At 56.2% G+C, this 24,691-nt stretch overlaps 1 protein-coding gene across 1 annotated transcript in view; it reads right to left on the reverse strand.

Moving 5' to 3' along the window:
• Positions 1-17,489, reverse strand: part of LOC142923241 (nucleolar complex protein 3 homolog) — a 73,585-nt gene extending 56,096 nt beyond the window's left edge. The window contains exons 1-4 of the mRNA XM_076064178.1: positions 17,287-17,489; positions 11,540-11,780; positions 6,803-7,013; positions 5,625-5,890 (exon numbers count right to left, since the gene is read on the reverse strand). Of these exons, the coding sequence (XP_075920293.1) occupies positions 5,625-5,890; positions 6,803-7,013; positions 11,540-11,780; positions 17,287-17,295 (727 nt within the window). The 5' untranslated portion in view covers positions 17,296-17,489. The remainder of the gene's footprint in view (positions 1-5,624; positions 5,891-6,802; positions 7,014-11,539; positions 11,781-17,286) is intronic.
• Positions 17,490-24,691: the final 7,202 nt, after the last annotated feature.

Genomic DNA, 24,691 nt, shown 5'->3' on the forward strand with positions numbered 1-24,691 from the left:
AGAGACCCACAGACTCACCACCACACAGAGACCCATACTCACCACCACACAGAGACCCATAGACTCACCACCACAAAGAGACCCATAGACTCACCACCACACAGAGACCCACAGACTCACCACACAGAGACCCACAGACTCACCACCACACAGAGACCCACAGACTCATCACCACACAAAGACCCACAGACTAACCACCACACAGAGACCCACAGACTCACCACCACACAGAGACCCATAGACTCACCACCACCACAGAGACCCATAGACTCACCACTACACAGAGACCCATAGACTCACCACCAGACAGAGACCCACAGACTCACCACCACACAGAGACGCATAGACTCACCACCACACAGAGACCCACATACTCACCACCACACAGAGACCCATAGACTCACCACCACACAGAGACCCACAGACTCACCACCACACAGAGACCCACAGACTCACCACAGAGACCCACAGACTCACCACCACACAGAGACACACAGACTCACCATCATCACCACAGAGACCCACAGACTCACCACAGAGACCCATAGACTCACCACCACACAGAGACCCATAGACTCACCACCACACAGAGACCCACAGACTCACCACCACACAGAGACCCACAGACTCACCACACAGAGACCCATAGACTCACCACCACACAGAGACCCACAGACTCACCACCACACAGAGACCCACAGACTCACCACACAGAGACCCATAGACTCACCACCACGCAGAGACCCACAGACTCACCACCACACAGAGACCCACAGACTCACCACACAGAGACCCACAGACTCACCACCACAGAGACCCACAGACTCACCACCACACAGAGACCTACAGACTCACCACCACACAGAGACCCACAGACTCACCACCACACAGAGACCCATAGACTCACCACCACACAGAGACACACAGACTCACCATCATCACCACAGAGACACACAGACTCACCACAGAAACCCATAGACTCACCACCACAGAGACCCACAGACTCACCACACAGAGAGCCACAGACTCATCACACAGAGAGCCACAGACTCACCACACAGAGACCCACAGACTCACCACACAGAGACCCACAGACTCACCACACAGAGACCCACAGACTCACCACCACACAGAGACCCACAGACTCACCACACAGAGACCCACAGACTCACCACACAGAGACCCACAGACTCACCACACAGAGACCCACAGACTCACCACCACACAGAGACCCACAGACTCACCACCACACAGAGACCCACAGACTCACCACCACACAGAGACCCACAGACTCACCACACAGAGACCCACAGACTCACCACCACACAGAGACCCACAGTCTCACCATCATCACACAGAGACACACAGACTCACCATCATCACCACAGAGACCCACAGACTCACCACCGCACAGAGACCCACAGACTCACCACCACACAGAGACCCACAGACTCACCACCGCACAGAGACCCACAGACTCACCACCGCACAGAGACCCACAGACTCACCACACACACAGAGACCCATAGACTCACCATCACCACACAGAGACCCACAGACTCACCACCAGAGACCCACAGACTCACCACCACACAGAGACCCACAGACTCACCACCAAACAGAGACCCACAGACTCACCACCACCACACAGAGACCCATAGACTCACCACCACACAGAGACCCACAGACTCACCACCGCACAGAGACCCACAGACTCACCACACACACAGAGACCCACAGACTCACCACCACACAGAGACCCATAGACTCACCACACACACAGAGACCCATAGACTCACCATCACCACACAGAGACCCACAGACTCACCACACACACAGAGACCCATAGACTCACCATCACCACACAGAGACCCATAGACTCACCATCACCACACAGAGACCCATAGACTCATCACCACACAGAGACCCATAGACTCACCATCACCACACAGAGACCCACAGACTCACCACACACACAGACACCCATAGACTCACCATCACACAGAGACCCATAGACTCACCACCACCACACAGAGACCCATATACTCACCACCACACAGAGACCCACAGACTCACCACCACACAGAGACCCACAGACTCACCACCACACAGAGACCCACAGACTCACCACACAGAGACCCACAGACTCACCACCACAGAGACCCACAGACTCACCACCACACAGAGACCTACAGACTCACCACCACACAGAGACCCACAGACTCACCACCACACAGAGACCCACAGACTCACCACCACACAGAGACCCATAGACTCACCACCACACAGAGACACACAGACTCACCATCATCACCACAGAGACACACAGACTCACCACAGAGACCCATAGACTCACCACCACAGAGACCCACAGACTCACCACACAGAGAGCCACAGACTCATCACACAGAGAGCCACAGACTCACCACACAGAGACCCACATACTCACCACACAGAGACCCACAGACTCACCACACAGAGACCCACAGACTCACCACCACACAGAGACCCACAGACTCACCACACAGAGACCCACAGACTCACCACACAGAGACCCACAGACTCACCACACAGAGACCCACAGACTCACCACCACACAGAGACCCACAGACTCACCACCACACAGAGACCCACAGACTCACCACCACACAGAGACCCACAGACTCACCACACAGAGACCCACAGACTCACCACCACACAGAGACCCACAGTCTCACCATCATCACACAGAGACACACAGACTCACCATCATCACCACAGAGACCCACAGACTCACCACCGCACAGAGACCCACAGACTCACCACCACACAGAGACCCACAGACTCACCACCGCACAGAGACCCACAGACTCACCACCGCACAGAGACCCACAGACTCACCACACACACAGAGACCCATAGACTCACCATCACCACACAGAGACCCACAGACTCACCACCAGAGACCCACAGACTCACCACCACACAGAGACCCACAGACTCACCACCAAACAGAGACCCACAGACTCACCACCACCACACAGAGACCCATAGACTCACCACCACACAGAGACCCACAGACTCACCACAGAGACCCACAGACTCACCACCACCACACAGAGACCCACAGACTCACCACCACACAGAGACCCACAGACTCACCACCACACAGAGACCCATAGACTCACCACACAGAGACCCACAGACTCACCACCACACAGAGACCCACAGACTCATCACCACACAGAGACCCACAGACTTACCACCACACAGAGACCCACAGACTCACCACCACACAGAGACCCACAGACTCACCACCACACAGAGACCCACAGACTCACCACACAGAGACCCACAGACTCACCACAGAGACCCACAGACTCACCACACAGAGACCCACAGACTCACCACACAGAGACCCACAGACTCACCACAGAGACCCACAGACTCACCACCACACAGAGACCCACAGACTCACCACCACACAGAGACCCACAGACTCACCACACAGAGACCCACAGACTCACCACCACACAGAGACCCACAGTCTCACCATCATCACACAGAGACACACAGACTCACCATCATCACCACAGAGACCCACAGACTCACCACCGCACAGAGACCCACAGACTCACCACCACACAGAGACCCACAGACTCACCACCGCACAGAGACCCACAGACTCACCACCGCACAGAGACCCACAGACTCACCACACACACAGAGACCCATAGACTCACCATCACCACACAGAGACCCACAGACTCACCACCAGAGACCCACAGACTCACCACCACACAGAGACCCACAGACTCACCACCAAACAGAGACCCACAGACTCACCACCACCACACAGAGACCCATAGACTCACCACCACACAGAGACCCACAGACTCACCACAGAGACCCACAGACTCACCACCACCACACAGAGACCCACAGACTCACCACCACACAGAGACCCACAGACTCACCACCACACAGAGACCCATAGACTCACCACACAGAGACCCACAGACTCACCACCACACAGAGACCCACAGACTCATCACCACACAGAGACCCACAGACTTACCACCACACAGAGACCCACAGACTCACCACCACACAGAGACCCACAGACTCACCACCACACAGAGACCCACAGACTCACCACACAGAGACCCACAGACTCACCACAGAGACCCACAGACTCACCACACAGAGACCCACAGACTCACCACACAGAGACCCACAGACTCACCACAGAGACCCACAGACTCACCACACAGAGACCCACAGACTCACCACACAGAGACCCACAGACTCACCACCACACAGGCACCCATAGACTCACCACACAGAGACCCATAGACTCACCACCACACAGAGACCCACAGACTCACCACACAGAGACCCATAGACTCACCACCACACAGAGACTTATAGACTCACCACCACACAGAGACCCATAGACTCACCACCACACAGAGACCCATAGACTCATCACCACACAGAGACCCATAGACTCATCACCACACAGAGACCCATAGACTCATCATCACACAGAGACTCATAGACTCACCACCACACAGAGACCCGCAGACTCACCACCACACAGAGACCCATAGACTCATCACCACACAGAGACCCATAGACTCACCACCACACAGAGACCCACAGACTCACCACCACACAGAGACCCGCAGACTCACCACCACACAGAGACCCATAGACTCACCACCACACAGAGACCCATAGACTCACCACCACACAGAGACTTATAGACTCACCACCACACAGAGACCCATAGACTCACCACCACACAGAGACTTATAGACTCACCACCACACAGAGACCCATAGACTCACCATCACCACACAGAGACCCACAGACTCACCACACAGAGACCCACAGACTCACCACCACACAGAGACCCACAGACTCACCACCAAACAGAGACCCACAGACTCACCACCACCACACAGAGACCCACAGACTCACCACCACACAGAGACCCACAGACTCACCACCAAACAGAGACCCACAGACTCACCACCACCACACAGAGACCCACAGACTCACCACCACACAGAGACCCACAGACTCACCACCACACAGACCCATAGACTCACCACACAGAGACCCACAGACTCACCACAGAGACCCACAGACTCACCACACAGAGACCCACAGACTCACCACCACACAGAGACCCACAGACTCACCACCACACAGAGACCCACAGACTCACCACAGAGACCCACAGACTCACCACCACACAGAGACCCACAGACTCACCACACAGAGACCCATAGACTCACCACCACACAGAGACTTATAGACTCACCACCACACAGAGACCCATAGACTCACCACCACACAGAGACTTATAGACTCACCACCACACAGAGACCCATAGACTCACCACCACACAGAGACTTATAGACTCACCACCACACAGAGACCCATAGACTCACCATCACCACACAGAGACCCATAGACTCACCACAGAGACCCACAGACTCACCACCACCACACAGAGACCCACAGACTCACCACCACACAGAGACCCACAGACTCACCACCACACAGAGACCCATAGACTCACCATCACCACACAGAGACCCACAGACTCACCACATAGAGACCCATAGACTCACCAGGCCGCACCTCCGACCGACGGATGATCTCTCCCTTCTCCGTCTTCAGAGGCAGCAGCTTCACCAGACGCGTCTCCCCCGCTCCTCCCGCGTCTCCCCGATCGGCGCGGAGCATCGCACGCGCGTACATCTCCTCCAGGCTGCCAACACCGGCACCGACGCCGACAACACCGGCACCACCGCCACCGCCGCCGCCGCCACCGGCGTCGTCATCGGCGTCGTCGTCGTCACGGCGAGATTTTCGGCGGCGCTTGGAGGCGCACGGACTGAGAGCACGGGGTGGGGAGGGGTGCGGGGAGAGACACGCGGAGACACGCGGAGATAATCCCAGACACAGGGCTTGAACCCTGACCCCAGGGTCTCCGTTTCTCCCACACGGCCACTGTGAACCCCCTGAGAGAGAGAGACCCAGGGCTTGAACCCTGACCCCAGGGTCTCAGCGTCTCCCACACGGCCACTGTGAACCCCCTGAGAGAGAGACACACCCAGGGCTTGAACCCTGACCCCAGGGTCTCAGTGTCTCCCACACGGCCACTGTGAACCCCCTGAGAGAGAGAGACCCAGGGCTTGAACCCTGACCCCAGGGTCTCAGTGTCTCCCACACGGCCACTGTGAACCCCCTGAGAGAGAGAGACCCAGGGCTTGAACCCTGACCCCAGGGGTCTCAGTGTCTCACACACGGCCACTGTGAACCCCCTGAGAGAGAGAGAGACACCCAGACCCAGGGCTTGAACCCTGACCCCAGGGGTCTCAGTGTCTCACACATGGCCACTGTGAACCCCCTGAGAGAGAGAGACACCCAGACCCAGGGCTTGAACCCTGACCCCAGGGGTCTCAGCATCTCCCACACAGCCACTGTGAACCCCCTGAAAGAGAGAGACACCCAGACCCAGGGCTTGAACCCTGACCCCAGGGGTCTCAGCGTCTCCCACACGGCCACTGTGAACCCCCTGAGAGAGAGAGACACCCAGACCCAGGGCTTGAACCCTGACCCCAGGGTCTCAGCATCTCCCACACGGACATCGTGAGCCCCCTGAGAGAGACACCCAGACCCAGGGCTTGAACCCTGACCCCAGGGTCTCAGCGTCTCCCACACAGCCACTGTGAACCCCTGAGAGAGAGAGAGACACCCAGACCCAGGGCTTGAACCCTGACCCCAGGGGTCTTGTGCGTCTCACCTCGCCTCCAGCCGTGCGGACAGGAAGGCCGAGTTGTTCGCCGCTGTCCGGATGAGTTTCAAATCCTCCTCCTCCATCATGTCCAAAGGAAGATCATCATCATCATCATCATCATCGTCGTCATCGGCCTCGTCGCGATGGTCGGGGTGGTGAGGGTCTTCGTCCGCCGGGTTCCACCTCCTCCGCCTCTGCATTGTTGCCGTGGCGTTGCCTGCAGAGAGACACGGGGAGAGAGACACGGGGAGAGAGAGACACGGGGAGAGAGAGACACGGGGAGAGAGAGACACGGGGAGAGAGACACGGGGAGAGAGACACGGTGAGAGAGACACGGTGAGAGAGACACGGGGAGAGAGACACGGTGAGAGACACGAAGAGAGAGACACGGGGAGAGAGACACGGGGAGAGAGACACGGGGAGAGAGACACGGGGAGAGAGACACGGTGAGAGAGACACGGTGAGAGAGAGACACGGGGAGAGAGAGACGGGGAGAGAGACACGGTGAGACACGGGGAGACACGGGGAGAGAGAGACGGGGAGAGAGACAAGGGGAGACACGGGGAGAGAGACACGGGGAGAGAGACACGGGGAGAGAGACACGGGGAGAGAGACACGGGGAGAGAGACACGGGGAGAGAGACACGGGGAGAGAGACACGGAGAGAGAGACAGAGGGAGAGAGAGACACGGGGAGAGAGACACGGGGAGAGAGACACGGTGAGAGAGACACGGTGAGAGAGACACGGTGAGAGAGACACGGTGAGAGAGAGACACGGGGAGAGAGAGACGGGGAGAGAGACACGGGGAGACACGGGGAGAGAGACACGGGGAGAGAGACACGGGGAGAGAGACACGGGGAGAGAGAGACACGGGGAGAGAGAGACACGGGGACAGAGAGACACGGGGAGAGAGAGACACGGGGAGAGAGAGACACGGAGAGAGAGACACGGGGAGAGAGACACGGGGAGAGAGACACGGGGAGAGAGACACGGGGAGAGAGACACGGGGAGAGAGACACGGGAGAGAGACACGGGGAGAGAGACACGGGGAGAGAGACACGGGGAGAGAGACACGGGGAGAGAGACACGGTGAGAGAGACACGGGGTGAGAGACACGGGGAGAGAGACACGGGGAGACACGGGGAGAGAGACAGAGGGAAAGAGACACGGGGAGAGAGACACGGGGAGAGAGACAGAGGGAGAGAGACACGGGGAGAGAGACACGGGGAGAGAGACAGAAGGAGAGAGACACGGGGAGAGAGACACGGGGAGACACGGGGAGAGAGACACGGGGAGAGAGACACGGGGAGAGAGACACGAGGAGAGACACATGGGGAGAGAGACACGGGGAGAGAGACACGGTGAGAGAGACACGGGGAGAGAGACACGGGGAGAGAGACACGGGGAGAGAGACACGGTGAGAGAGACACAGGGAGAGAGACACGGGAGAGAGACACGGAGTGAGAGACACGGGGAGAAAGACACGGGGAGAGAGACACGGGGAGAGAGACACGGGCAGAGAGACACGGGGAGAGAGACACGGGGAAAGAGACACGGGGAGAGAGACACGGGGAGAGAGACACGGGGAAAGAGACAGGGAGAGAGACACGGTGAGAGAGAGACACGGGGAGAGAGACACGGGGAAAGAGACAGGGAGAGAGACACGGTGAGAGAGAGACACGGGGAGAGAGACACGGGGAGAGAGACAGAGGGAGAGAGACACGGGGAGAGAGACACGGGGAGACACGGGGAGAGAGACACGGGGAGAGAGACACGGGGAGAGAGACACGGGGAGAGAGACATGGGGAGAGACACATGGGGAGAGAGACACGGGGAGAGAGACACGGTGAGAGAGACACGGGGAGAGAGACACGGGGAGAGAGACACGGTGAGAGAGACACGGGGAGAAAGACACGGGGAGAGAGACACGGGGAGAGAGACACGGGGAGAAAGACACGGGGAGAGAGACACGGGGAGAGAGACACGGGGAGAGAGACACGGGGAGAGAGACACGGGGAAAGAGACACGGGGAGAGAGACACGGGGAGAGAGACACGGGGAAAGAGACAGGGAGAGAGACACGGTGAGAGAGAGACACGGGGATAGAGACACGGGGAAAGAGACAGGGAGAGAGACACGGTGAGAGAGAGACACGGGGAGAGAGACACGGGGAAAGAGACAGGGAGAGATACACGGTGAGAGAGAGACACGGGGAGAGAGACACGGGGAAAGAGACAGGGAGAGATACACGGTGAGAGAGAGACACGGGGAGAGAGACACGGGGAGAGAGACAGAGGGAGAGAGACACGGGGAGAGAGACACGGGGAGACACGGGGAGAGAGACACGGGGAGAGAGACACGGGGAGAGAGACACGGGGAGAGAGACATGGGGAGAGAGACATGGGGAGAGACACATGGGGAGAGAGACACGGGGAGAGAGACACGGTGAGAGAGACACGGGGAGAGAGACACGGGGAGAGAGACACGGGGAGAGAGACACGGTGAGAGAGACACGGGGAGAGAGACACGGGGAGAGAGACACGGGGAGAGACACATGGGGAGAGAGACACGGGGAGAGAGACACGGTGAGAGAGACACGGGGAGAGAGACACGGGGAGAGAGACACGGGGAGAGAGACACGGGGAGAGAGACACGGTGAGAGAGACACGGGGAGAGAGACACGGGAGAGAGACACGGAGTGAGAGACACGGGGAGAAAGACACGGGGAGAGAGACACGGGGAGAGAGACACGGGGAGAGAGACACGGGGAGAGAGACACGGGGAAAGAGACACGGGGAGAGAGACACGGGGAAAGAGACAGGGAGAGAGACACGGTGAGAGAGAGACACGGGGAGAGAGACACGGGGAAAGAGACAGGGAGAGATACACGGTGAGAGAGAGACACGGGGAGAGAGACACGGGGAGAGAGACAGAGGGAGAGAGACACGGGGAGAGAGACACGGGGAGACACGGGGAGAGAGACACGGGGAGAGAGACACGGGGAGAGAGACACGGGGAGAGAGACATGGGGAGAGAGACATGGGGAGAGACACATGGGGAGAGAGACACGGGGAGAGAGACACGGTGAGAGAGACACGGGGAGAGAGACACGGGGAGAGAGACACGGGGAGAGAGACACGGGGAGAGAGACACGGGGAGAGAGACACGGTGAGAGAGACACGGGGAGAGAGACACGGGGAGAAAGACACGGGGAGAGAGACACGGGGAGAGAGACACGGGGAGAGAGACACGGGGAGAGAGACACGGGGAAAGAGACACGGGGAGAGAGACACGGGGAGAGAGACACGGGGAAAGAGACAGGGAGAGAGACACGGTGAGAGAGAGACACGGGGATAGAGACACGGGGAAAGAGACAGGGAGAGAGACACGGTGAGAGAGAGACACGGGGAGAGAGACACGGGGAAAGAGACAGGGAGAGATACACGGTGAGAGAGAGACACGGGGAGAGAGACACGGGGAAAGAGACAGGGAGAGATACACGGTGAGAGAGAGACACGGGGAGAGAGACACGGGGAGAGAGACAGAGGGAGAGAGACACGGGGAGAGAGACACGGGGAGACACGGGGAGAGAGACACGGGGAGAGAGACACGGGGAGAGAGACACGGGGAGAGAGACATGGGGAGAGAGACATGGGGAGAGACACATGGGGAGAGAGACACGGGGAGAGAGACACGGTGAGAGAGACACGGGGAGAGAGACACGGGGAGAGAGACACGGGGAGAGAGACACGGTGAGAGAGACACGGGGAGAGAGACACGGGGAGAGAGACACGGGGAGAGACACATGGGGAGAGAGACACGGGGAGAGAGACACGGTGAGAGAGACACGGGGAGAGAGACACGGGGAGAGAGACACGGGGAGAGAGACACGGGGAGAGAGACACGGTGAGAGAGACACGGGGAGAGAGACACGGGAGAGAGACACGGAGTGAGAGACACGGGGAGAAAGACACGGGGAGAGAGACACGGGGAGAGAGACACGGGGAGAGAGACACGGGGAGAGAGACACGGGGAAAGAGACACGGGGAGAGAGACACGGGGAAAGAGACAGGGAGAGAGACACGGTGAGAGAGAGACACGGGGAGAGAGACACGGGGAAAGAGACAGGGAGAGATACACGGTGAGAGAGAGACACGGGGAGAGAGACACGGGGAGAGAGACAGAGGGAGAGAGACACGGGGAGAGAGACACGGGGAGACACGGGGAGAGAGACACGGGGAGAGAGACACGGGGAGAGAGACACGGGGAGAGAGACATGGGGAGAGAGACATGGGGAGAGACACATGGGGAGAGAGACACGGGGAGAGAGACACGGTGAGAGAGACACGGGGAGAGAGACACGGGGAGAGAGACACGGGGAGAGAGACACGGGGAGAGAGACACGGGGAGAGAGACACGGTGAGAGAGACACGGGGAGAGAGACACGGGGAGAGAGACACGGGGAAAGAGACAGGGAGAGAGACACGGTGAGAGAGAGACACGGGGAGAGAGACACGGGGAAAGAGACAGAGGGAGAGTGATTCACCATGGAGAGTGCGGTGGTAATAACACTGCCCGCGCCTCACCCACCCACACAACCACCCACTCACTCACCCACCCACACACCCACCCACCCACTCACCCACACACCCACCCACTCACTCACCCACCCACTCACCCACCCACCCACCCGCCCACCGACCGACCCGCTGACCGACTTCACCCACCCACGCCACACACCCACCATTTTGCCCGTATGGCCCCGCTCCTCCTCCTCCTCCTCCACCGCCTCCACCGGCCGCCGCCTCCTCCGCCTGCTCAGGCCGCACCGCCCGCAGCGCCTGCCGCAGCCGCCGCTGCTGCTTCCGCTGCTGCTTGTCGGCGCTGCGTTGCCGGAACGCTCGCTCCTTCAGCTTGTTCTGGATCTTCAGCGAGCTCGTCTTGAGCAGCTTCCGCACGCTGGGCATACGCTTCTTGTTCTTGCGCTGGTGGGGGGGGTGGTGGTGGGGGGGTGGTGGTGGGGGGGTGGTGGTGGGGGGGTGGTGGTGGGGGGTTGGGAGTTGACAATAACCGGGTCAGGTTCAGAGTGGCCGTGTGGGAGACGCTGAGACCCCTGGGGTCAGGGTTCAAGCCCTGGGTCTGGGTGTCTCTCTCTCTCTCAGGGGGTTCACAGTGGCCGTGTGGGAGACGCTGAGACCCTGGGGTCAGGGTTTAAGCCCTGGGTCTGGGTGTCTCTCTCTCAGGGGGTTCACGATGGCCGTGTCGGAGACACTGAGACCCTGGGTTCAGGGTTCAAGCCATGGATCTGGGTGTCTGTCTCTCTCTCAGGGGGTTGCAGTGGCCGTGTGGGAGACGCTGAGACCCCTGGGGTCAGGGTTCAAGCCCTGGGTCTGGGTGTCTCTCTCTCTCTCTCTCTCAGGGGGTTCACAGTGGCCGTGTGGGAGACGCTGAGACCCTGGGGTCAGGGTTCAAGCCCTGGGGTCTGGGTGTCTCTCTCAGGGGGTTCACAGTGGCCGTGTGGGAGACACTGAGACCCTGGGGTCAGGGTTCAAGCCCTGGGTCTGGGTGTCTCTCTCTCAGGGGGTTCACAGTGGCCGTGTGGGAGACGCTGAGACCCTGGGGTCAGGGTTTAAGCCCTGGGTCTGGGTGTCTCTCTCTCAGGGGGTTCACGATGGCCGTGTCGGAGACACTGAGACCCTGGGTTCAGGGTTCAAGCCCTGGGTCTGGGTGTCTCTCTCTCTCTCAGGGGGTTCACAGTGGCCGTGTGTGAGACACTGAGACCCTGGGGTCAGGGTTCAAGCCCTGGGTCTGGGTGTCTCTCTCTCTCTCTGGGGGGGTTCACAGTGGCCGTGTGGGAGACGCTGAGACCCTGGGGTCAGGGTTCAAGCCCTGGGTCTGGGTGTCTCTCTCTCTCTCTCAGGGGGTTCACGATGGCCGTGTCGGAGACCCTGAGACCCTGGGTTCAGGGTTCAAGCCATGGATCTGGGTGTCTGTCTCTCTCTCAGGGGGTTCAGTGGCTGTGTCGGAGACCCTGGGTCTGGGTGTCTCTCTCTCTCAGGGGGTTCACAGTGGCCGTGTGGGAGACGCTGAGACCCTGGGGTCAGGGTTCAAGCCCTGGGTCTGGGTGTCTCTATCTCAGGGGGTTCACAGTGGCCGTGTGGGAGAGACTGAGACCCTGGGGTCAGGGTTCAAGCCCTGGGTCTGGGTGTCTCTCTCTCAGGGGGTTCACAGTGGCCGTGTGTGAGACACTGAGACCCTGGGGTCAGGGTTCAAGCCCTGGGTCTGGGTGTCTCTCTCTCAGGGGGTTCACGGTGGTCGTGTGTGAGACACTGAGACCCTGGGGTCAGGGTTCAAGCCCTGGGTCTGGGTGTCTCTCTCTCTCTCTCTCTCAGGGGGTTCACGATGGCCGTGTGGGAGACGCTGAGACCCTGGGGTCAGGGTTCAAGCCCTGGGTCTGGGTGTCTCTATCTCAGGGGGTTCACAGTGGCCGTGTGAGAGACACTGAGACCCTGGGTTCAGGGTTCAAGCCCTGGGTGTCTCTCTATCAGGGGGTTGACAGTGGCCGTGTGAGAGACACTGAGACCCTGGGATCAGGGTTCAAGCCCTGGGTCTGGGTGTCTCTCTCTCTCAGGGGGTTCACAGTGGCCGTGTGAGAAACACTGAGACCCTGGGTTCAGGGTTCAAGCCCTGGGTCTGGGTGTCTCTCTCTCAGGGGGTTCACAGTGGCCGTGTGGGAGACACTGAGACCCTGGGGTCAGGGTTCAAGCCCTGGGTCTGGGTGTCTTTCTCTCTTTCAGGGGGTTCACAGTGGCCGTGTGGGAGACGCTGAGACCCTGGGGCCAGGGTTCAAGCCCTGGGTCTGGGTGTCTCTCTCTTTCTCTCCCTCTCTCAGGGCGTTCACAGTGGCCGTGTGGGAGAGACTGAGACCCTGGGGTCCGTGTTCAAGCCCTGGGTCTGGGTGTCTCTCTCTCAGGGGGTTCACAGTGGCCGTGTGTGTGACACTGAGACCCTGGGGTCAGGGTTCAAACCCTGGGTCTGGGTGTCTCTCTCTCTCAGGGGGTTCACGATGGCCGTGTCGGAGACCCTGAGACCCTGGGTTCAGGGTTCAAGCCATGGATCTGGGTGTCTGTCTCTCTCTCAGGGGGTTCAGTGGCCGTGTCGGAGACCCTGGGTCTGGGTGTCTCTCTCTCTCAGGGGGTTCACAGTGGCCGTGTGGGAGACGCTGAGACCCTGGGGTCAGGGTTCAAGCCCTGGGTCTGGGTGTCTCTATCTCAGGGGGTTCACAGTGGCCGTGTGAGAGACACTGAGACCCTGGGTTCAGGGTTCAAGCCCTGGGTGTCTCTCTATCAGGGGGTTGACAGTGGCCGTGTGAGAGACACTGAGACCCTGGGATCAGGGTTCAAGCCCTGGGTCTGGGTGTCTCTCTCTCTCAGGGGGTTCACAGTGGCCGTGTGAGAGACACTGAGACCCTGGGTTCACGGTTCAAGCCCTGGGTCTGGGTGTCTCTCTCTCTCTCAGGGGGTTCACAGTGGCCGTGTGGGAGACGCTGAGACCCTGGAGTCAGGGTTCAAGCCCTGGGTCTGGGTGTCTCTCTCTCTCTCAGGGGGTTCACAGTGGCCGTGTGGGAGACACTGAGACCCTGGGGTCAGGGTTCAAGCCCTGGGTCTGGGTGTCTCTCTCTCTTTCAGGGGGTTCACAGTGGCCGTGTGGGAGACGCTGAGACCCTGGAGTCAGGGTTCAAGCCCTGGGTCTGGGTGTCTCTCTCTCTCAGGGGGTTCACAATGGCCGTGTGGGAGACGCTGAGACCCTGGGGTCAGGGTTCAAGCCCTGGGTCTGGGTGTCTCTCTCTCTCTCAGGGGGTTCACAGTGGCCGTGTGGGAGACGCTGAGACCCTGGGGTCAGGGTTCAAGCCCTGGGTCTGGGTGTCTCTCTCTCTCTCTCAGGGGGTTCACAGTGGCCATGTAGGAGACACTAAAACCCTGGGGGTCAGGGTTCAAGTCGTGGGTCTGGGTGTTGGTGATGTCCGTCTCTCCACCTCTCTCTGTGTGTTTAACCTCGTTGGCACCGTACGTAGCCAACCGTGCTAATCAGAGGTGAGCACAAATAACAAACACTCAAAAAACAGTTCTAGAGAAAGGAGTTTTCAATCAACGCCACCATCACCACCACTACATCACCACCAGCAAGATTATCAATGTCATCAGCATTACCACTATCCTAATCACCACTATCATCATCATCACCACCATCATCATCACCACCTTCATTATTATTATCACCACCATTATTATTATCACCACCACCACCATCATCACCACTATCATCACCACCAACACCATCATCACCATCATCACCACCACCACCATCATCACCACCATCATCACCACCATCAACACCACCACCATCATCATCATCATCACCACCACCATCACCACCATCATCATCACCACCACCATCATCACCACCACCATCATCACCACCAACACCATCACCACCATCATCACCACCATCATCACCACCACCATCATCACCACCACCATCATCACCACCACCATCATCACCACCACCATCATCACCACCACCATCACCACCATCAACACCACCACCATCATGATCATCATCAACACCACCATCATCACCACCATCATCACCACCATCATCACCACCACCACCATCATCACCACCATCATCATTACCAACATCATCACCACTATCATCACCACCACCACCATCATCACCACCACCACCATCATCACCACCACCATCATCACCACCACCATCATCACCACTACCATCATCACCATCAACACCACCATCACCACCACCACCACCATCATCATCACCAACATCATCACCACCACCATCATCATCACCAACATCATCACCACCACCATCATCAACACCAACATCATCAACACCATCAACACCACCAACACCACCACCATCACCACCACCATCATCATCACCAACATCATCACCACCATCATCACCACCACCACCACCATTATCACCACCACCGCACGAGAGAGATCATCGGATGTGCCAGGGTCTATCCACTGTTGGATGGACGCCTCCTCCCTCTGTTTCTATTTCTCTCTCTCGCAGGCAACTCCAAAAAAAACATAAAACCACGTTCCCCGCACAAAGCTACAAATAGTTTTAAAATAAAACCCCTCTAACGAATCAACGTCTCTCTCTCTCTCGCTCTCCACACACGCACATTTGTTAAACACACTCAATGTTAAATGTCACCGGCACAAACATTTGTGTTTAAAACAAAGATCGCTTAAACTCCCTCAACAAACCACGTAGGAGGGGGATAGGAGGGGTGGGGGTTAGCCGGTCGAGGCGCCACCTCCGCCGGCCACGCCATCAATCCGAGACCGGCGACACTGCCCCCACTAGGCCTCGGTCAAAGTTCCACAGTTCCATAGTTTCATTTATTTTGGTATAGCCCCTGTGAGCCATTCGGCTCTTGAATCGGGTGCAACCTCGACAAACAAAAAAAAACACGACCAAGAAAACCATCTTAAAGTGACTTTGTGTGACTGTGCAAACAGAAAATACAGAAAAAAATCAAAATATTCCTGAAATAAGCACCGTGTACACCACCAACGCTGTGTTCAAAAATCCCAGTGGGATGCACAGTCAAACAACAACAACAACCACAACAACAAGACAACTAAGATTAAAGCCATCAGTCTAACTCCATACTACAATAAAACTAAAACCACGGCCAAAACAAACAAACAAACGTTTTCGAAATCACTAAAATAATAATTTAAAAAAACCATAAATGCAATGTAACGGCGACCATAGGGACTTTTGACCGAATTTGTAACAATAAACTATGTACGTAAACAAATCAATCATAACACCAAAATCTCGAGCCGTATTTTGGGCCACTGAATTAGCAAGTGACAAGCTATGGGTGTAACAACTCCTCTAGAGCAGTTTTGAGTGAAGATCTCTCGTAGGCGGCGATGATTCGAGTTGCAGTTTATTGGCGGTAGCATTCCAGACCCTGGGAGGGCATCTATAAGCGAAGGGCCCTTCTCCTCCGGTTTTTTTGTACGGCAAATAGGGGAACGTGAAACTGTGCCAGGGTCTATTCGCTGCTGGATGGATGCTCCCTCTCTCGCAGGTAACTCCAGGAAAAACATAAAACCACCTTCCCCCACACACACACAGCTCCAATTATAAAAAAATAAAAACCTCTAACGAATAGACTGTCTCTCTCTCGCTATCCACACACACATTTATATATTTTTTTTAAACACACGCGAGGTTAAATATCACCGGCACAATTTTTTTTTTAAAACAAAGATCGCTTAAACTCCCCCAACAAATCACGTAGAAAACGGGGGGGGGGGGGGGGTGGTGGTGGGGGAGTTGGCCGGCCGAGGCACCACCTCCGCCGGCCACGCGATCTATCCGAGGCCGGCAACACTCTCCCCACTAGGCCTCGCACACAAACAATCCGCTACTTACGGGCGCCATAATCTCCGAGGCGGTGTGGAAGGGATGATGCTGCTGCCCCCTATCTGGTTGCCTCGGCGGTTGAGGTGTCCGACGTCCGCGGCGACGCCACGGGGTGAGTTCAGGGGGTTTGCCACGTGCGAGACACGAGATGGACGCTGGGTGGTCACGGGGACGTTTGAAAAAGGTAGAGCGGATGGGCGACCACGTGGTGCGCCGGGCGGATGTTGAATTTCGTAGAGCGGATAAGCATGGGCGGGCAAAGTGGTGGGCGTGGTCCACTTGCCCGGTCACTCTCACCCAGTCACTCACCCAGTCACTCAGTCACTCACTCAGCCACTCACCCACCCACTCACCTCACCCAGTCACTCAGCCAGTCACTCACTCAGCCAGTCACTCACCCACCCACCCACCTCACCCAGTCACTCACTCACTCACTCAGCCAGCCACTCACTCACCCAGTCACTCACTCAGCCAGTCACTAACTCATCCAGTCACTCACCCACCCACCTCACCCAGTCACTCACTCAGCCAGCCACTCACTCACCCAGTCACTCACTCAGCCAGTCACTCACCCACCCACTCACCCACTCACTCACTCAGCCAGCCACTCACTCACTCAGCCACTCACTCACTCATCCAGTCACCACTCACTCACCCACCCACCCACTCACCCACCCACTCACTCACCCACTCACTCACTCACCCACTCACTCACTCACCCACTCACTCACTCACCCACCCACCCGCCCAGAGACACGCAGTGACAGTGACACAATGTGTAGAGGAAGTTTATCAGCGCGGGAGTCACAGCTCCAGCTCCTCATCCCTCCTCTTGTCAACGATGCCGGGGGGGGATATTTAACGTCTCAGATTAATGGTTGGGTGGGTGGGTGAGTGAGTGGGTGAGTGAGTGGGTGGGTGAGTGAGTGGGTGGGTGAGTGAGTGGGTGGGTGAGTGAGTGGGTGGGTGAGTGACTGGGTGGGTGAGTGGGTGGGTGAGTGAGTGGGTGGGTGAGTGAGTGGGTGGGTGAGTGGGTGAGTGAGTGGGTGGGTGAGTGAGTGAGTGGGTGAGTGGGTGAGTGAGTGGGTGAGTGGGTGAGTGGGTGGGTGGGTGAGTGGCCAATTATCAACAGGGTTGAATCCACACCGCAGAAAAAAAAACCCGTCAGGTGGTTGTGGTGGTGGTAGTAGTGGTGGTGGTTGATGTGGTAGTGGTAGTTGATGTGGTAGTAGAGGTAGTAGTAGTGGTGGTGGTGGTAGTAGTAGTGGTAGTAGTGGTGGTTTTTAGTGGTAGTAGTGGTGGTGGTTGATGTGGTAGTTGATGTAGTAGTAGTAGTAGAGGTGGTAGTTGTGGTGGTAGTAGTAGAGGTGGTAGTTGTGGTGGTAGTAGTAGTAGAGATGGTAGTTGTTGTGGTAGTAGTAGTGTTGGTGGTAGTCGTGGTGGTTTTTAGTGGTAGTAGTGGTGGTTGATGTGGTAGTAGTAGTAGTTGTGGTTGTAGTAGTGGTGGTGGTAGTAGTTGTGGTGGTAGTAGTAGTGGTAGTAGTTGTGGTTTTAGTAGTGGTGGTGGTAGTTGTGGTGGTGGTGGTAGTAGTAGTTGTGGTAGTAGTAGTTGTGGTTGTAGTAGTGGTAGTAGTTGTGGCGGTAGTAGTTGTGGTGGTAGTAGTAGTTGTGGTGGTAGTAGTAGTGGTAGCAGTAGTGGTAGTAGTTGTGGTGGTGGTAGTAGTAGCAGTAGTGGTAGTAGTAGTGGTAGTAGTAGTAGTTGTGGTTGTAGTAGTGGTGGTGGTAGTAGTAGTGGTGGTAGTAGTAGTGTTGGTGGTAGTAGTGGTGTTGGTGGTAGTAGTGGTGGTGGTAGTGGTGGAGGTAGTGGTGGTGGTAGTAGTAGTGTTGGTGGTAGTAGTGGTGGTTTTTAGTGGTAGTAGTGGTGGTTGATGTGGTAGTAGTAGTAGTGGAGGTAGTAGTAGTAGTCGAGGTAGTAGTAATAGTGGAGGTAGTAGTAGAGGTGTAGTAGTTGTGAGTAGTAGTAGTTGTGGTGGTAGTAGTTGTGGTGGTAGTAGTTGTGGTTGTAGTAGTGGTGGTGGTAGTTGCGGTGGTAGTAGTGGTGGTAGTTGTGGTGGTAGTAGTTTTGGTGGTAGTAGTAGTAGTGGTAGTAGTTGTGGTGGTAGTAGTAGTAGTGGTAGTAGTTGTGGTTGTAGCAGTGGTGGTGGTAGTTGTGGTAGTAGTAGTGGTAGTAGTTGTGCTGATAGTAGTTGTGGTGATAGTAGTTGTTGTGGTGGTAGTAGTGGTAGTAGTAGTGGTGGTAGTAGTTGTGGTGGTAGTAGTTGTGGTGATAGTAGTTGTTGTGTTGGTAGTAGTGGTAGTAGTAGTGGTAGTTGTTGTGGTGGTAGTAGTTGTGGTGGTGGTAGTAGTAGCTGTGGTAGTAGTAGTAGTGGTAGTTGTTGTGGTGATAGTAGTTGTAGTGGTAGTAGTAGTGGTAGTAGTAGTTGTGGTAGTAGTAGTGGTAGTAGTTGTGGTGATAGTAGTTGTGGTGATAGTAGTAGTTGTGGTGATAGTAGTTGTGGTAGTAGTTGTAGTAGTGGTAGTAGTAGTTGTGGTAGTAGTTGTAGTGGTAGTAGTTGTAGTGGTAGTAGTTGTGGTGGTAGTAGTAGTTGTGGTGATAGTAGTTGTTGTGGTGATAGTAGTTGTTGTGGTGGTAGTAGTAGTAGTTGTTGTGGTGGTAGTAGTAGTAGTTGTTGTGGTGGTAGTAGTAGTAGTTGTGGGTAGTAGTTGTGGTAGTTGTAGTAGTGGTAGTAGTTGGGTAGTAGTAGTAGTTGTGGTAGTAGTAGTAGTTGTTGTGGTGGTAGTAGTAGTTGTGGTAGTAGTAGTGGTAGTAGTTGTGGTAGTAGTAGTAGTGGTAGTAGTTGTGGTGGTAGTAGTAGTAGTGGTGGTAGTAGTAGTAGTGGTGGTAGTAGTTGTGGTAGTAGTAGTAGTGGTGGTAGTTGTGGTGATAGTAGTTGTGGTAGTAGTTGTAGTAGTTGTGGTAGTTGTAGTAGTTGTGGTAGTAGTAGTAGTTGTGGTGGTGATAGTAGTTGTTGTGGTGGTGGTAGTAGTAGTTGTGGTAGTAGTAGTGGTGGTAGTTGTGGTGGTAGTAGTTGTGGTAATAGTTGTAGTGGTAGTAGTAGTAGTTGTGGTGGTGATAGTAGTTGTGTGGTGGTGGTAGTAGTTGTTGTGGTGGTGGTAGTAGTTGTTGTGGTGGTGGTAGTAGTAGTTGTGGTAGTTGTTGTGGTGATAGTAGTTGTTGTGGTGATAGTAGTTGTTGTGGTAGTAGTTGTAGTAGTGGTAGTAGTTGTAGTGGTAGTAGTTGTAGTAGTGGTAGTAGTTGTTGTGGTAGTTGTAGTAGTAGTGGTGGTAGTAGTAGTTGTGGTGATAGTAGTTGTTGTGGTGATAGTAGTAGTAGTGGTAGTAGTTGTGGTGATAGTAGTTGTGGTGGTAGTAGTAGTAGTGGTAGTAGTTGTGCTGATAGTAGTTGTGGTGATAGTAGTTGTGGTGGTAGTAGTTGTAGTGGTAGTAGTTGTAGTAGTGTTAGTAGTAGTTGTGGTGGTAGTAGTAGTAGTTGTGGTGATAGTTGTTGTGGTGATAGTAGTTGTGGTGATTATAGTTGTGGTGGTAGTAGTTGTGGTGGTAGTAGTTGTAGTGGTAGTAGTTGTAGTAGTGTTAGTAGTAGTTGTGGTGGTAGTAGTAGTAGTAGTTGTGGTGATAGTAGTTGTGGTGATAGTAGTTGTGGTGGTAGTAGTTGTAGTGGTAGTAGTTGTAGTAGTGTTAGTAGTAGTTGTAGTAGTAGTGGTAGTAGTAGTAGTAGTGTGGTGGTAGTTGTGGTGGTAGTGTTGTGGTAGTAGTATAGTGGTGGTAGTTGTGGTGTAGTAGTAGTAGTGGTGATAGTAGTTGTGGGGTAGTAGTGTAGTGGTAGTAGTAGTGGTGGTAGTTGTGGTGGTAGTAGTAGTAGTGGTAGTAGTTGTTGTGGTAGTAGTTGTAGTAGTGATAGTAGTTGTGATAGTAGTTGTTGTGGTAGTAGTAGTAGTGGTGGTAGTTGTGGTGGTAGTAGTTGTGGTAGTAGTAGTAGTGGTGGTAGTTGTGGTGATAGTAGTTGTGGTAGTAGTTGTAGTAGTTGTGGTAGTTGTAGTAGTTGTGGTAGTAGTAGTAGTTGTGGTGGTGTTAGTAGTTGTTGTGGTGGTGGTAGTAGTAGTTGTGGTAGTAGTAGTGGTGGTAGTTGTGGTGGTAGTAGTTGTGGTAATAGTTGTAGTGGTAGTAGTAGTAGTTGTGGTTTAGTAGTTGTTGTGGTGGTGGTAGTAGTTGGTGTGGTGGTGGTAGTAGTAGTTGTGGTAGTTGTTGTGGTGATAGTAGTTGTTGTGGTGATAGTAGTTGTTGTGGTAGTAGTTGTAGTAGTGGTAGTAGTTGTAGTGGTAGTAGTTGTAGTAGTGGTAGTAGTTGTTGTGGTAGTTGTAGTAGTAGTGGTGGTAGTAGTAGTTGTGGTGATAGTAGTTGTTGTGGTGATAGTAGTAGTAGTGGTAGTAGTTGTGGTGATAGTAGTTGTGGTGGTAGTAGTAGTAGTGGTAGTAGTTGTGCTGATAGTAGTTGTGGTGATAGTAGTTGTGGTGGTAGTAGTTGTAGTGGTAGTAGTTGTAGTAGTGTTAGTAGTAGTTGTGGTGGTAGTAGTAGTAGTTGTGGTGATAGTAGTTGTGGTGATAGTAGTTGTGGTGATAGTAGTTGTGGTGGTAGTAGTTGTAGTAGTGTTAGTAGTAGTTGTGGTGGTAGTAGTAGTAGTTGTGGTGATAGTAGTTGTGGTGATAGTAGTTGTGGTGGTAGTAGTTGTAGTGGTAGTAGTTGTAGTAGTGTTAGTAGTAGTTGTAGTAGTGGTAGTAGTAGTAGTAGTTGTGGTGATAGTAGTTGTGGTGGTAGTAGTTGTAGTGGTAGTAGTAGTAGTAGTGGTGGTAGTGTGGTGGTAGTAGTAGTAGTGGTGATAGTAGTTGTGGTGGTAGTAGTTGTAGTGGTAGTAGTAGTAGTAGTGGTGGTAGTTGTGGTGGTAGTAGTGTTGTGGTGGTCGCTTAAGAGGACTTCCGCAGTCCCGACTCCTCAATCCTCCCCGTACCAGGCGCGGTGCGCGCTGGGCCGGCAAGCGTCCACGGTGCCGGCCGGCTCGGTGCCAGGCACGGTGCACGCACAGCCACAGGGACGGTGGCGGTGGCTATCCCCCGTACCAGTCGAGGAACAGGAGCGAGAAGGAGCACATGGTGAGGAAGAAGAGAATCCAGACCCGGAAACCAGCGTTGTTCTTCATCGCCTGGGGGGGTAGGTGAGGGGGTAGGTGAGGGGGTAGGTGAGGGGGTAGGTGAGGGTGTAGGTGAGGGGGTAGGTGAGGGGGTAGGTGAGGGGTGAGGTGAGGGGTAGGCGAGGGGTAGGCGAGGGGGTAGGCGAGGGGTAGGCGAGGGGTAGGTGAGGGGTAGGTGAGGGGTAGGTGAGGGGGTAGGCGAGGGGTAGGTGAGGGGTAGGTGAGGGGGTAGGCGAGGGGTAGGTGAGGGGTAGGTGAGGGGGTAGGCGAGGGGTAGGTGAGGGGTAGGTGAGGGGGTAGGCGAGGGGTAGGTGAGTGGGTAGGTGAGGGGTAGGTGAGGGGAGGTGAGGGGTAGGTGAGGGGTAGGTGAGGGGTAGGCGAGGGGTAGGTGAGGGGTAGGTGAGGGGTAGGCGAGGGGTAGGTGAGGGGGTAGGCGAGGGGTAGGTGAGTGGGTAGGTGAGGGGTAGGTGAGGGGGTAGGTGAGGGGTAGGTGAGGGGTAGGTGAGGGGTAGGCGAGGGGTAGGTGAGGGGGTAGGTGAGTGGTAGGTGAGGGGTAGGTGAGGGGTAGGTGAGTGGGTAGGTGAGGGGTAGGTGAGGGGGTAGGTGAGGGGTAGGTGAGGGGTAGGTGAGGGGTAGGCGAGGGGTAGGTGAGGGGTAGGTGAGGGGTAGGCGAGGGGTAGGTGAGGGGGTAGGCGAGGGGTAGGTGAGTGGGTAGGTGAGGGGTAGGTGAGGGGGTAGGTGAGGGGTAGGCGAGGGGTAGGTGAGGGGGTAGGTGAGTGGTAGGTGAGGGGTAGGTGAGGGGTAGGTGAGGGGGTAGGTGAGGGGTAGGTGAGGGGGTAGGCGAGGGGTAGGTGAGTGGGTAGGTGAGGGGTAGGTGAGTGGGTAGGTGAGGGGTAGGTGAGTGGGTAGGTGAGGGGTAGGCGAGGGGTAGGTGAGTGGGTAGGTGAGGGGTAGGCGAGGGGTAGGTGAGGGGGTAGGTGAGTGGTAGGTGAGGGGTAGGTGAGGAGTAGGTGAGGGGGTAGGCGAGGGGTAGGTGAGGGGGTAGGTGAGGGGTAGGTGAGGGGGTAGGCGAGGGGTAGGTGAGGGGGTAGGCGAGGGGTAGGTGAGTGGGTAGGTGAGGGGTAGGTGAGGGGTAGGTGAGGGGTAGGTGAGGGGGTAGGCGAGGGGTAGGTGAGGGGGTAGGTGAGGGGTAGGTGAGGGGGTAGGCGAGGGGTAGGTGAGGGGGTAGGCGAGGGGTAGGCGAGGGGTAGGTGAGGGGTAGGTGAGGGGTAGGTGAGGGGGTAGGCGAGGGGTATGTGAGGGGGTAGGAGAGGGGTAGGTGAGGGGTAGGGTGAGGGGTAGGTGAGGGGTAGGTGAGGGGTAGGTGAGGGGGTAGGTGAGGGGTAGGTGAGGGGTAGGTGAGGGTAGGTGAGGGGTAGGCGAGGGTAGGTGAGGGGTAGGCGAGGGGTTGGTGAGGGGTAGGTGAGGGGTATGTGAGGGGGTAGGAGAGGGGTAGGTGAGGGGTAGGTGAGGGGTAGGTGAGGGGGTAGGCGAGGGGTAGGTGAGGGGGTAGGCGAGGGGTAGGCGAGGGGTAGGTGAGGGGTAGGTGAGGGGTAGGTGAGGGGGTAGGCGAGGGTATGTGAGGGGGTAGGAGAGGGGTAGGTGAGGGGTAGGTGAGGGGTAGGTGAGGGGTAGGTGAGGGGTAGGTGAGGGGGTAGGTGAGGGGTAGGTGAGGGGTAGGTGAGGGGTAGGTGAGGGGGTAGGCGAGGGGTAGGTGAGGGGGTAGGTGAGGGGTAGGTGAGGGGGTAGGGCGAGGGGTAGGTGAGGGGGTAGGCGAGGGGTAGGCGAGGGGTAGGTGAGGGGTAGGTGAGGGGTAGGTGAGGGGTAGGCGAGGGGTATGTGAGGGGGTAGGAGAGGGGTAGGTGAGGGGTAGGTGAGGGGTAGGTGAGGGGTAGGTGAGGGGTAGGTGAGGGGTAGGTGAGGGGTAGGTGAGGGGTAGGTGAGGGGTAGGCGAGGGGTTGGTGAGGGGTAGGTGAGGGGTATGTGAGGGGGTAGGAGAGGGGTAGGTGAGGGGTAGGTGAGGGGTAGGTGAGGGGTAGGTGAGGGGGTAGGCGAGGGGTAGGTGAGGGGTAG

Source organism: Petromyzon marinus, unplaced genomic scaffold (genome assembly GCF_048934315.1).
Source record: "Petromyzon marinus isolate PM22_M1 ecotype Great Lakes invasive population unplaced genomic scaffold, UKy_Petmar_22M1.pri1.0 PM_Scaffold_357, whole genome shotgun sequence".
Taxonomy (NCBI): domain Eukaryota; kingdom Metazoa; phylum Chordata; class Hyperoartia; order Petromyzontiformes; family Petromyzontidae; genus Petromyzon; species Petromyzon marinus.